The sequence below is a fragment of the Poecilia reticulata genome, chromosome 2 (assembly GCF_904066995.2).
Source record: "Poecilia reticulata chromosome 2, P_reticulata-male-v2, whole genome shotgun sequence".
Lineage (NCBI taxonomy): Eukaryota > Metazoa > Chordata > Actinopteri > Cyprinodontiformes > Poeciliidae > Poecilia > Poecilia reticulata.
Window position 1 is genome coordinate 30,449,945 of NC_088831.1, and position 13,406 is coordinate 30,463,350.

At 36.8% G+C, this 13,406-nt stretch overlaps 1 protein-coding gene across 4 annotated transcripts in view; it reads left to right on the plus strand.

The window, feature by feature from the left end:
• Positions 1-5,756: 5,756 nt before the first annotated feature.
• The window catches only part of rapgef4a (Rap guanine nucleotide exchange factor 4a), a 33,952-nt gene continuing 26,302 nt past the window's right edge, over positions 5,757-13,406 (plus strand). Inside the window, exons 1-4 of one of the 4 annotated variants that reach the window (XM_017303776.2) lie at positions 5,757-5,966; positions 9,987-10,129; positions 10,219-10,307; positions 11,965-12,120. In XM_017303776.2, coding sequence (XP_017159265.2) covers positions 5,899-5,966; positions 9,987-10,129; positions 10,219-10,307; positions 11,965-12,120 — 456 coding nt within the window. In that variant the 5' untranslated portion in view covers positions 5,757-5,898. Of the gene's footprint in view, positions 5,967-9,986; positions 10,130-10,218; positions 10,308-11,964; positions 12,121-12,900; positions 13,044-13,406 lie in introns of those variants that run through there. The other 3 variants (XM_017303775.2, XM_008399179.3, XM_008399207.3) reach the window with 3 other exon arrangements.

Genomic DNA, 13,406 nt, shown 5'->3' on the forward strand with positions numbered 1-13,406 from the left:
TTCTTTCTTTCAAGATTCTTTTAGCAGTGACCTCACTCTCCTGCTATGATAGCTTACCTTTTGTCACTGAAGGAGTAGCTCTAAAAACACGGGCAATAAAAAGAGAAAAATTAAATAGTTAATCATTACTTCATTTCATGTTTGAAATAACATGTTTTATCTGCAAATCCTTCTGCAAAAGAATTTATGGCCCATGAACTTATTTTCATTTAACACATATCTATTGATCTAAGCTATTCCATTATAGCGCTGGCTCAACATTTTGAGTTTTGTCTTACTGCAAGATTAAGTATAACACAGCATTTTGCATGTGTTGAGTTTTAGTCAAAACTAAGCGGACCACATTATTGGCATTGACCTGAATACATGACATCTTAATACCTTCTTTTAATGGCTTTCTTCTTTCCATTATGTCTTGACAGATTCTTTCAAGAGCTGTGTAACTCTGCAGCTCCTCCAGTGTTACAGTGTTACTGTTTTAGTGTGCTAGTAGATTTTGTGTTTGTGCTCTTTCCATTTTCAGATGATGACTTGAAGAAAACGTGTTAACAGGTTGGGATATTGTTTTATAGCCTATTTAAACTTCTCTTCTACTTTCTCCCTGATCTCGTTGGTGTGTTTCTTGTTTTTTCATGATGTTGATTGTTCACTAAAACCTCAGACTTAACCTTTTACTGATTTATGGATTCAATTGATTGCATAGAGTTAAAGCTTATGAGAGTACAAAATGGGGAATAATTGCCACACTTTTCAAGATGTTATTTGTAAAATAATGTAAAATGATGCATCATTTTCACTCTATTTCAAAACGATGCACAAATTTTTGTTGTTCTATCGCATATAGCAAAACTTCACATTTGTGCCAAAACAAACATTAAAAACAGAACAACATTGCCAGACAATCCCTGTTTTGTTTGCATGACAGTTCAAGATGTCTGAAGAAGGCCTCTTGCTCGTAGCAGATGAGGAATCACAGCTGCTTGAAAGGTGCAGCCTGTTATGAGACATTCCTGTGAGCTCAATTAGCTGTTGTTTTATGTCAGCGACATTTCATAGAATATAAACAAGCAGAAACACTGGGATACAAAAAATGGAGCATTAAAAACAAGGAAACAAGTAAAACACCTGAGCACAATGCAGTGTGGTTTAAAGTTATGAGCTTCAGATGGTGAGTAAATGCCACATCATTGATTCTCCATGCCTTGTCTCCCCTCTAAAGTTAGTGTCACCTGACTTTGTGGTTCCTTTTGGTATTCCTTAGAACAATACAAGAAAAGCCAGATAATCCACCAAATGTATATGTAACCTCAATAAAAATAGGCCACAATCAGACATTTGTACATGAAGTTTTTGCTCAATTAAAACAACTTAAAGCAGCATATTATTTCTGGATTCATTCATTTAATTTTTGAACTTTCAATTTTTGTTTTAGGTTTTCGCCTGCTTTAAATGTCCCCAGAGAACAGTTTTCTTCTCTTTATTATGTGGTATTTTCTGTACAGCTGACATCTAATATTGTACAGTCTTAGTTCTGCGTTTCCACTCAGAAATAAAGATTTTCTGTTTCCTGTGATCGTCTACCAAGACACTGCCATTCAGCGTCTTGTAGTTTGATTTCCTCGGTGGCAAAGAACCTACATTACAAAAATATCACCCAGCCAACTGACCCAGGAAACACACACTGAACAAAGCAGTTTAGTGGATCTGGAGGACAATATGTCTCACCTCCACTTTGATTGATACCTGCTAAACGTGAGATTTTAACACAATTCTGAATTTTCATTGCTCCAATACAATGTATAAATCGTTATCAGGAACTTTGAACATCCGGCCCTATTTAACGCAGCATTATGCAACAAAACGCAAAGAGCATAGTAATTATTGATAGAAACAAACCAGACTGCAGCATAAGCTTTGGACAGATGGTGATCTAGTTATCGGGCGCTTTCTGAGAGCGCTGTCATCTTTTTATGTAGCCTAAGGAGATATCCCACTTACAGTTTCAACTGGATGCAACACAAAATACTGACTTTCTATATGATTTTGTTATTATGCTCCCTCACTGGTCTAAATAATTTCAAGAGTGTATTAAAAGCATATTGCCTGCTTTTGTACATACACTAGTGTCCTAAAGCATCTAATGAGACGTCTTTGGAAAAGTCTCAGTCCTCAGGCATTTCCTCTAGAGTTATCTGCATTCACATTCCATCTGAGACGTCATTATCTGATATGTGGAGCTTTTTCTAAGTTTTCTCATGTTCATAGGTAATGCAAGCTCTTTGTTGTTAGTGTAAAACATGGCTTTCCCCCCCCCCTCATTTGTTTTATGTAAATCCATGGAGTCAGACTCTGTTATGGAGCCCTCTGTTTTTAACCTCAATTTCATTACTCTAATTTTGCTGCTTAAGGAAATACTTCTGCACATGCAGCAAAAGCGACATCTCAAATTTGCTTTTATTCTCTTAAGGCGTACATTCAAAATACCAGCGGTCTATTTCCAAATGCTCAGACGTATTAAAGATTTATGCTGCATGTGCACATGAGGGCTCCATGTGTCTGTGTTTTACTTTTGGAGCTTGCAGGAGTCTTTCCTAGCAACTGTAGGTCTGAAATGCCCCACAGTCTCCAGGCTTGGGGTGACGTCCAAGCAACAGTGGTCGCTGTGGCAACATGTCAAACAACACGGAATGAAAAAGAAAAGGAAAACGTAAAGAGAAATTAGCAGGTGATCTGGTCAGAGGAACAAGTGGAGATTTTCAGGAAATGTTTTATTTTCTTTGCAGCTAGGGACAAAGCAGCTCTCATAGTTGCGTCTCTTATTACTTTAGAAAAAATGCTTTTGAGCTTATTTACTCACAGCAAATAAACCCAGCCACATTTAATAGCAGTATGTTATCAAACTTTGTGATATTGTTTTGTCACTCAACTTTGGTTTTATACATCTCCAGAAAGTTGTGTTTCTCGGTCTTCGTGATGCCGTTTGTTCTCCAAAGTTCTCTAACAAACCTCTAACGCCGTCACAGAACAGCTGTATTTACACTCATGTTAAATTACACACAAGTTGACTCTATTCTTTTGTTAGGGGTTTTCAGAAGGTAATTTTATTTATTGTGTGTTATTTAGAGGAATCAGAGTAAAGGGTGTTGAATACAGACGCTCCCAACTCTTTCCTGATTTTGTGTATAAAATCACAAGATGTAACAACAGTTACTATCTGTGACCAGTAAGCTTTAGGTAATGGTAACAAGCAGCAGTGCATAACCTCTTCAATGTTTTGATGCGAGGCAGCTGGAAGAAGATGGTATGCTGCATTACAGGAATGTGTGTTTTGTGTTGTGCGTGCCCTAGCTTGAACCCAGTCCTGTATCCCTGATATTTACTTTAACAAGATTTACTTTAGCAAGCAAGGGCAAGACGAAAACAGCAAGTATAATGGTGGGGCACTGGCAAAACAATCCTAATCTGAGGTCCAACAACCAAAAGATAAAGCAGATGATTTCAGGCCATCAGACAAAAGTCTACTTTTTTCTTAATTTGGATACAGGAGAAATAATCCTCCTCTATTGTCTTTGTAAGATGATCTCATAATCCAATCAGCATACCTACACAGACACAATGCTGCCCTCTTGTGCAGAGAAGATGAGTCTGTCTTAGAAATGGTTTTAAAAGTAGAAATTATTCAAACTTTGTGTGGTAACTCATTTAAGATGAATTTACACTATATGTTTGGAGAAGGGGGTTTTATTCTGTGATCGCTTCTCTGGTATGTACTGACACAAACATCATTATACTTCATAATATCGGCATTTTATTCTTTATTTCAAAAGCATAATATTAAAAACATTGTTGAAAAAATAGTGAACTTTGAGTACATTGGATAGCAGGAAGAAAAGAAAACCTGTGTTAAGATTTTTATTTTTTAAGCTGGTTCAGTTGTTGGCAATCCCATCTATGACACAAAAATAATTGATTTTTTTTCTTTTTTTTAATATTTAACATTTTTTTCAGCACATCAGTGTTTCTAGGAACTTCTGATTAATTATCAATGAATTTCTGTTTCTCTGAGGTACATCTGTGACATGACACAGAGGTCAATTTCTGTCAGCCTAAGGCCTCTGGTGACATATTTTGGGACATTTGAGGAAGACCCACGTTGCAGCAGCACAGTAACAGATGAATGATGAAGGCAGAAATGTATTTACAAGTATGCCGTTGGCAATCTTTTTTTAAAACAAAAATCTCTTAACTTGGGATTTTTCTTCTGCACAGGCCGATTTTTAAAAATTATTCAGAATGGTATTATGCTGATTTAATGGTAGTTTAGTTTACCAGGAGAGAAAGAAGTGAGAGAAATACCCTTTGTATCTAACAATGTGCATTAGGCAGCAAGTGATAAAAAAAAGTGTGGTAACAAAGGCATGCTATGACTTTTCTTTTACAACGTTGCCAGCACAGACGGCATTGCTGCACCAGTCTTTCTGTAACAGTTTGTTTCCTAGGTAACACAGAAAAGCTAATGACCCTTTCATTATGTGGCCTCTTCTTACTAAGTTTTTTTTCCCCAGGGCAATATGGAAATGTTCCCACTTAAGATATAATGCCATTCCCCACACTACAGTAAGGCAGTAAGGCTGCAGTAGTAAAATACATTGCTGAATGCACACAGTTTGACTGAGGGGCTTGAGTCCTTGTACACTAAATAATTACAATAGATTTTCATGAGATCCCTGTAATGGCCTCGGTCTCTCCTTTCGTTAACCTGTTGCAAATTCCACTTGTTTTACTTTACCATGGCTACCTGTGTCTAGTTTATGTAACAGCCACTCACAACTTTGTGATTTTACTTCTTTACTTGATTACTTTGTAGACAAATTTGAATATGTCAGATGTCTTGATAACATGAAAACGGAGATCAAAGATTTTGCTATCAAATGTACTGTTTTCATGAACACAAATCAAACCTACTTTATATGTGTGCAAGGAGTCCTGTGCATATTATATATACCTTCCCATATGCATGGTAACCCAGTAACTCCCAACCTCAGAAAATTTAATGCAAACTGTAATGCAAATAAAACATTTTCACCTGAGAATTGCAACACGACACAATGTAGACTACTGACTGACTCTTTGCTTTGGGTTGACCTCAAACACATCTACTCCATTCGGGACTTTCCCTCGAGAAGAGAAACTCAACGAGTGAGGACGAAACAGCGCCCTCTAGGGTCCCCGTCATGACGGTCACAGAAAGGTACACGTCTAGGAATATGGGAAGAAAAATGCTAAATTGATGGGGTTTTTTTCTGTGGTAGCGGCTTTATGTTTTTCTTATTTTTAAAATATGAAAACAAAATTGCAAATTTTCTACTTACTTTTGAGAAGCAAAATAGATAAAATTGCATTTTGTAAATTAAAGCGAAATTCGAAAAACACCTGGCATCCTTTATGAAATCAGAAGGCTCTCAATGACTGTACTTACTTCCTGTTAGGTCTATCAGACCGTTATTACTGTCATCATTATGTGTTGTAATATTTACCAAGGTGTTGCAGATTGACTATTAAATTAGCTCTATTATTAAAGGAGTTTATGACAATGTTTATACGAAATTAAACCAGATTAAATTAATTGCTCATCTTTCAAAAAGCTCGTCACGTTTTTTGCAGATTTCTAAGAACAAAGTGACTTTGCTCACTCCTTTTTTTTCTTATAACAAGATTTTCTCTCCCCTAAGTAAGTGAGTGAGCGAGTGAGTGAGGCAAGGAGTCAGTGCTGAGTGAGTGAAGGCAGATGAAGCGCAGTGGTTGTAGCAGCTCCTCCTCTCCTCTTCCTCCTCTGCAGCAGCAGTAGCAGCATCAACAGCAGCAGAAACTGCAGGAGTTTTCACTGGATCAGACACGATGGTAGCAGCGCACACATCCTCTCATTCGTCCGAATCTGCCGAGTGGATTATTTGTCTGGATAAGAGGTAACTCCATGTTCCAGTTTCTTGGTTTACTTAATGTGATTTTATGATAGAGATTTGGCTTCTCCTCATGAAGGAGCTTGGCGTTGTGTTTCAACAGCCACGGTAGAGGAGGCTGTAGTTTAAATTTCCCAGCGGAACTTAATGGATCTGTATAAATAGTGCTTCCTTGGAGAGCGCCAAGGTTACCGTGGAGCCTTTGACCTCCCATTTGACAAAGCTTGCAGTGAAAGATCTGCTGTTGAATGGGAACACTGAAGATCATGGTTTATTTTTTAACCAAAAGGACATCCCCATTATTAAGAATCAAGGAGAAAAGCACTTACACACAAATAGTTAATTGATTACTAAATTAGTTTATTTCAATAATCAATTTATTCTCGTTAATCTGATTAACCATTACCCATCACTGGACATAAACATCTCACTTGAAATGTGGTTCCTCACTTGAATGTGTTTCAAGTGTTGCTGATCTTAAAAAAATGACGCGACTGGACTCAGTTGTTCAAAATTAGCTTAATAAAACTAATATTACAAGGTTTGTATCCAAATTCCACACTAAATCCGTTGACGGTTTAGTCATCTACATACACTTTTACAGAGTAAAAACAGAACTTCCAAAAATAAAATGGATTACTGTGATAGGTAATAAATAGTTTCTATTTTACAACAAATGGGAAGAGTGATTGACTGAACATAACTTGTGGTTTTGCAGTATTTATGTAGCAAGAAGTAAAACATAAAAATAGACTGGTGTCACATTATTTAAATAAATTAGGAAATCAATTCTTCAAAATGTTTAAAACTTATTGTTGGTTTCAAGTGTTTCTCTACGTTTTTTTTCTCAACCACAACTTGTCTTTTAAATAAAATTACCAAAAATATTCTTCCACATTTTTCAAACATGTTGCCAATTACTCCTGTAATCTCCACATCCCTTGAATAGAATTATGAGCGCATATATTTGCATGTTAGAGCTGATCTCAGGTACAAATGATGAAGCCAAGGGATCACCTAGCATCAAGTGTGCTGAAACAGAACACCTTAAGTACCAGAACTGATGAATGTTAGAAATATAGCTAAATCAAACATTCAGAGATACAATTCTCACATAAAAAGTAAACAGACATAAAGGGCCTGGATGTTCCTAGAGATATAAGTGGAAGCACAGTTCTTAAGTTTAAAGTTGACTAATGGCGACAGCTTCGAAATGTTACAGAATGAAGGAGCCATTGCTCTGTTCTGTGTATCAATGAAGCAAAACGGGAACTATTCAAACTTCTGGATCGAAGTTAGAGAAAAACGTAAGCTGTGTTGCAGGTGGGGGGCAACATCGATTCAGTCAAGTATATGGTATATACAGCCGGTCATAACAGCTAAAAGTAGTTCCTCTTGGGCGCTGAAAATGCTTAGTATGAAGGGGTTGAATACCTGCAATAGTTTTTAAACGTGTTGTATTAAATTTGGCGAAACTTTTATTATTAGTCATGTTGAGCTATTTCAGTTCTTGTTGGATTAGTTTATTGCAAACAGCTACAAGTTTCTACATTTTTCCCCAAAATCCTAATCTGCAGCATCTCTTGAATTTCTCCCAGGAATGTTCAAAGTTTTACTTTGCACCCACAGAAGCTGCAGACGTTCTGGCCACTTGGTACCTTGCCTGCTGTTTTAGCAGTCCCCAAAGACAGTCGAGTCTTAAATACTTCCTCCTGCTGATTGAAGGCTTTCATTACCTCTAATTGCTGCCACAATAAACACCAAAGACCTTTACCCCATAGCTCTGGGAAGCTGAATCTGCAAACTTCTTACTATGGCCTATCAGGGTCTCGCACCTCTAACATGAAAAAAAACAACAACTTCCAATAGGTTTGAGTTGAAAACAAGAGGTCCTCTGCCTGGTTTGTAACAAGTCTGTGCATCAACCTGCTTTGCAGATCCAACTCACAGCCAGGCAGGAGAAAGTTAGGAGAGCTGCCCAATTCCTCATCCAAGACACAACACTGGAGATCCAGTGATGCAAGAACAAAAATTATCTTTACTCGGTAGCTGCAAAGCAAAGTATGTCATCACATTCAATTCAGTAACAAAGCTACAGTCACTTGCTACAATCACTGCAATTATTTTATCAGGATTAAGAAAAACTGGGTTTTGTGAAGGCTTTTCTAAAATAGTAACCATTACTTTACACTTTTGGCTTATGAACACGTTTTATGTGAGAAGCAAAGAGGTTGAACATCACTAAGAGACAACTAAGAGGCAGAGATGCATCAAGTGGTAACGGATGAAGAAAGCAAACAGCGAGTGGGTCCAAAGTTCATCAGCAATAAAAACCAGCAAACTGACGGAGTAAGCCAGCTGTATTTACACACGAGCATCCGCTGGTTGCTTGCAGAAGCCACATGCTCCCCATAAATCAACTGATTCTTGTATGACTCATCTTTTCCAACCAATTTACCCCTCTTATTGTCACCATTCTTGGTTGAATCAAGTTTGAATGTAGAACCTTTTCTGCACATTTCCTACATGAAACTCAAGAGAAATACTCCCCATTATTAGCTCCAAATCTTGAAATTCAATTGAAGTGATCAGAAAGTGCATCTATGATATGAAGTCAAATCAGAAAATGTTTGTCAAGCTTGAGAATATTTCAAATGGGTTTCAACTTAAAAAAAAAAAAAAGGATTTGCTTCCACACATTCTCCAAGTCTTAAATTTCACACTTGGAGAGTGCAATAAAGTAGACCCCTGATGCAGAGCATTTAACCCAACGGTGATTTGTCAGATGATACATGATGAACTACTATTAGTTTCAGAGTAGAAGACACATAGCAAAGTACAAAAACATGTTTTTAGAACAACAGCAAGTCATAAGCGAAACAGTTTTTTTGTTTTGGCTCATTAATGGTGTTCGGTTTCACTTTTTGAAAGGACAGCGTCTTTTAGGTGCTGCAAGCTGCATTTCAACCACCTACATATACATCAGGGGCTCTAGATTTTAAATGGAGGCAGTGTAATAGAAGGAGCTGAACAGATACCATGGAGTCATGAAAAGGAAGATTTAAGCTCAACAAACAGAACAAACTCACCTTGTTCACTCTGCATGCAAGACAAATAACTGCACTGCTATCTCATGTGTAAAAAAAAAAGCTTATTTATAAGGATACAAAGTGCTGTAAGAAGTATTTGCCCCTGCAGGTCTTTGTTTTCCTTATTCATCTTGTCCATCTGAATTTTTTTGACATTAAAGAAATAGAATTTTGTTAAGTGATAAGAGCCATTCAAACCAACCTAACCCATCATGAAAAAATAATCAACCACTATTTGACATTCTTATATGCAATTGTTTCCTTCAAAAATTGTATAACTGCTTTGTTTATCTTATTATGTTTAACTAATACCTTATTAATTTTTAATGCCTCCACAGCATATTTCCTAATTTGTTGTTTTAACTTTTCTCTACTTACCCTACAATTTTCACACTAAATCATTGCATGTTGCACTGTTGGTTCCCCCCTGAACAGGAGAAGGGCTCAGATACTGAGGGTGAACTGAAACAAAAGACCTGGGCTGATGAGCTAATGGGCTCCAGGTGTGAGGAGAGAGAGAGACCTAAGAAATATATTTAAACTAGACTAACAAAGAATAACTAGACACATGAAATCAACACTATAAATTAGAGTTAAAGGCCTGAACCAAAGTAAAACAAAAACAGATTTTTTAAGACAGCATTTTTGTGGGATGGAAAACTGTATTTTAAATTAAAATTTGTTTGGGGGGGCTCTTGTCAATTTTGAAATTTCTATGGTTTAATTTATACTAAACACTAGAATTATACACAATTTAAACTACTACATAAATGCATTTGGTTTTTATAGACACTAAGCTTTAAATCTCACCTTCTTATTTTGCCAGCAGGATTATTCAAGTTATTTCATTTAAACTTTAGCTTTCACCTCATGTTGTTTGACTTTTGGTAATGCTAATATTTAACTTTCTTTTCTACTTATCGTTGTGTTCGTCCAGACCAGCAGAGCGCTCGGGTGAAGATGTCGACATAATCCTGGCTCGTCTGAGAAACGTAAAGGCTTTGGAGAGATTCCACCCCCGTTTGCTGCAGCAGATTTGTTTGTGTGGGTTCTACGAATGCTTGGAAAAAGGGATAACATGTAGGTCAAAATGCAGCAGATCAAAAGATAGGCAGCTCATTAAAAATTTCATTGATCATGAATCTCATGCTTGGCCATATTTTCTTCAGTGTTTCGACAGGGAGACATTGGTACGAGCTGGTATGCTGTTCTTTCTGGTTCCCTGGATGTGAAAGTGTCTGAAACATCAAGCTATCAGGTACAACTTAAATTAATGTGTTTTAATTAAATCCAATGATTCATTTATTAGGGACAGACAACCGCTACTTTTGGTTTTACCCTTTTAACTCGGCACATGTCTGCCCTCTTGTCATCCATTTTTTGCAGTGACTAAGAGAAATGAATCTCTGTCCTGTCATATTTACACCTAGGGAAAAGAAGACTTTGGATTGCTAATTAGTATATATTAAAAAAAACAAACTTTATAAACATTCTTCAGTTAAAATGTTTTTTACATGAATTGTTGGGTAGAGCCTTTATTTTACCTGGATGTTTTCAAAATTATTCCATAATGTGGGAGTGTCAAGATGACACCTGTGTCGTCATGGAAACATTAATATACATATAAGTATTTTGAGGGTGACCATTAAGGGTTTAATAAAAAAATATATATAATTTTTCATTGTAACTTTACAAGTAAGACACAAGCGTTTTATTGATTAGAAATATAAGTTTTAAAAGGAACTAGCGTTTATGTAAGTACAAAGAATAAACAATCTACTATGATCTGGAAGAAGAAAATGTTCAGCAATCCTATTTGAGTTATTAAAGATGAAGAGTCATGAGAGGATGAAGTTCTCATACATTCATTTTTATTCAATTCAAAATCAGCAGAGATTTCTCTCACCTCCACTCTATTGAAATGTTAACTCTGCTTTTCTTGGATCTCAGATTATAATAAATAGTTTAATAAAATGAAACATTTAAGTGAGCCATCAAAGAAAAAAGAAAAACTTTGGCAAATGTCAGGGTTAGCACACTTTTTCACACTATTACAATCAGGACAGCCGTGCAAAAGACTGCAGGATTAATATTCAGCAGAAATTCAACAAGCATCCAGCAATACGTGGGCAGCAACCCACCCACAATGCACACGGGCTGAAGAGTGGGTGTTGATTTTCTTTTGTTTTCATGGGCGAAAACTTTCGTTTATAGTTCTCCTCATACTCTAATTTTTAGAGATATTAAAAAAATAGAGAAAAGTGAAAAGTGTGTGTGCTAAAATAGGGATAAGAATAGAGAAGCATTTTACTATAATCTGAAATATGTTTCAGAAAGCTGACTTTAAAAAATTAACATATTAGGGATGATTTTGCTTTAATGTTGAGTAAAATCAGCATTGTTCTTTTATTCTATGAAATACTGACAACATGTCTCTGAAATTCCAAGCAAAACTTTATTTGCAGAAAATAAGAAATGGTCAAAATAACAAAAAAGATGCAGTGCTTCCAGACCTCAAATAATGCAAAGAAAACAAGTTAAATTTCATTCAGAAACAACAATACTAATGTTTTCACTCAGGAAGAGTTCAGAAATCAATATTTGGTGCAATAACTGTGAGGTTTTCAATGGGGTTCAGTGCAGTGGTCTCTTAATTTTATTTCCATTGATGTAGATTTTAATGAAAACATAAAAATGCAAAAATATGGCAAAATTGGTTCACATTAGGATCATTCTTCTTCCTAAAAGCTCATACAATGCTGTGAAAAGGTTCATAAATATTCTGCAGAGAAATGCTAAAACCTTAAATCTGATATAGTATGAAGACAAGATCACATTTTTCAAAATTAGAACTCCTCAGGACGTTTAGAAGTAGCGATGCTTGATGCAGAACACCTTGTCTGCCTCTCTTGCAGGATGCTGTCACTATTTGCACGCTGGGGACCGGCACAGCGTTCGGAGAGTCGATCCTGGATAACACTCCCAGACATGCTACAATTGTCACTCGGGAATTCAGTGAGCTCCTACGCATTGAACAAAAGGAGTTCAGGTCTCTCTGGGAGGTGTGTTATGTGAGTTGTAATGTGTGCTAAGAAATTGTTCTGCCTACTACAGTATACATCTCATATAAAAACTTGTTATGATTTGAAGGCGCCGTCAGTGTATCTGTGTATCACAGATGCAATTTTCAGAGAGAGAGAGAGTTGTTATAGTGAAGGATATTAATGAGGATTCGATTATGAACAAACTGTCAGGCACCTCCTCACAGCTGTAATTGTCTAATTAGTAAAATGCCTCCTTTCTCTTTATTTTTTTTGGGTTTTCATATGATAGAACAACAGAAAGTAATGTACTTTTGAGACATACATAGGAAATTACACACGGGCTTTACATTTGTAATTATCCTCTTGAGTCTATGCGTTTTAGAGTCACCCTTTGCTATAGTTACATGTCTTTGGGAGGGACATCTGTACCAACTTTGCAAATTTGTAAATGGAAGTTTTAGTCAATTTCACACAACAGCTCACATCCAGTCAAATCTTTTTGCAAAACACTTTATGTTCACTGTATGTCCACTAGATGGAGTTGTGGTACAGAGCCTGCTTCTCTCAGGCGTCTTTAGCAGCCAGCCCTTGTTTTAAATAGGCTTGTGCATAATTGTATTAGAGGACAGTTATAGGCAATTCTGTAGCTACTATTTGTGAATGGGGTAAAGCCTTGCATTGCCTTAACTGATGACAACAGTCAGTGGATGTTGTTGCGGACCACCTCCCCCTTTATTCCAGGCAGGCTTCCTGAGAGAGCCAGCCCCTTTCCTCTGGGACCACAGGGCATCAGTAAGTTAGATGATGGTCTTTGTGTGTTGGTGTTAGTGTGCCGGCCAACAGCAGTGAGGCTGACAGCTTTGCTCTGGCAGCACGTAGACAAAAGATCCCACTGAAAGACCACCAGGATAAACATTTCAACTCTGCCCTGAGGCGGCATCTTCAGCAAGGTTAGGCTCAAATGAGATTTTACAGCTGCTCTTTCTGATGGTTACATTATCTTATGCTGTTATTAGATGCAGCTGTGATGAAATTATGTTTGGCTCTATATGCTGTGCAGCATTTTTGTAAGTTTTGACTCACCACTGCAAAGCTGCAAATTTCATCTTTTTGCCTCATTCACATTTTGAGACTTGTTTTTGTTGTAGCTTGGTTCTCTTTCGTGGGTGTTTGTTAGACTGATATGGTATATTCTGTTTAAAATGTTTGCACAGGATAAACTGAATTATATTTTAAGATGTGTGCATATAATTATGCATGAACATGATTTAAGACCCCTGTCATAAAATCGTAGTTTAATGCCCGAAATACAG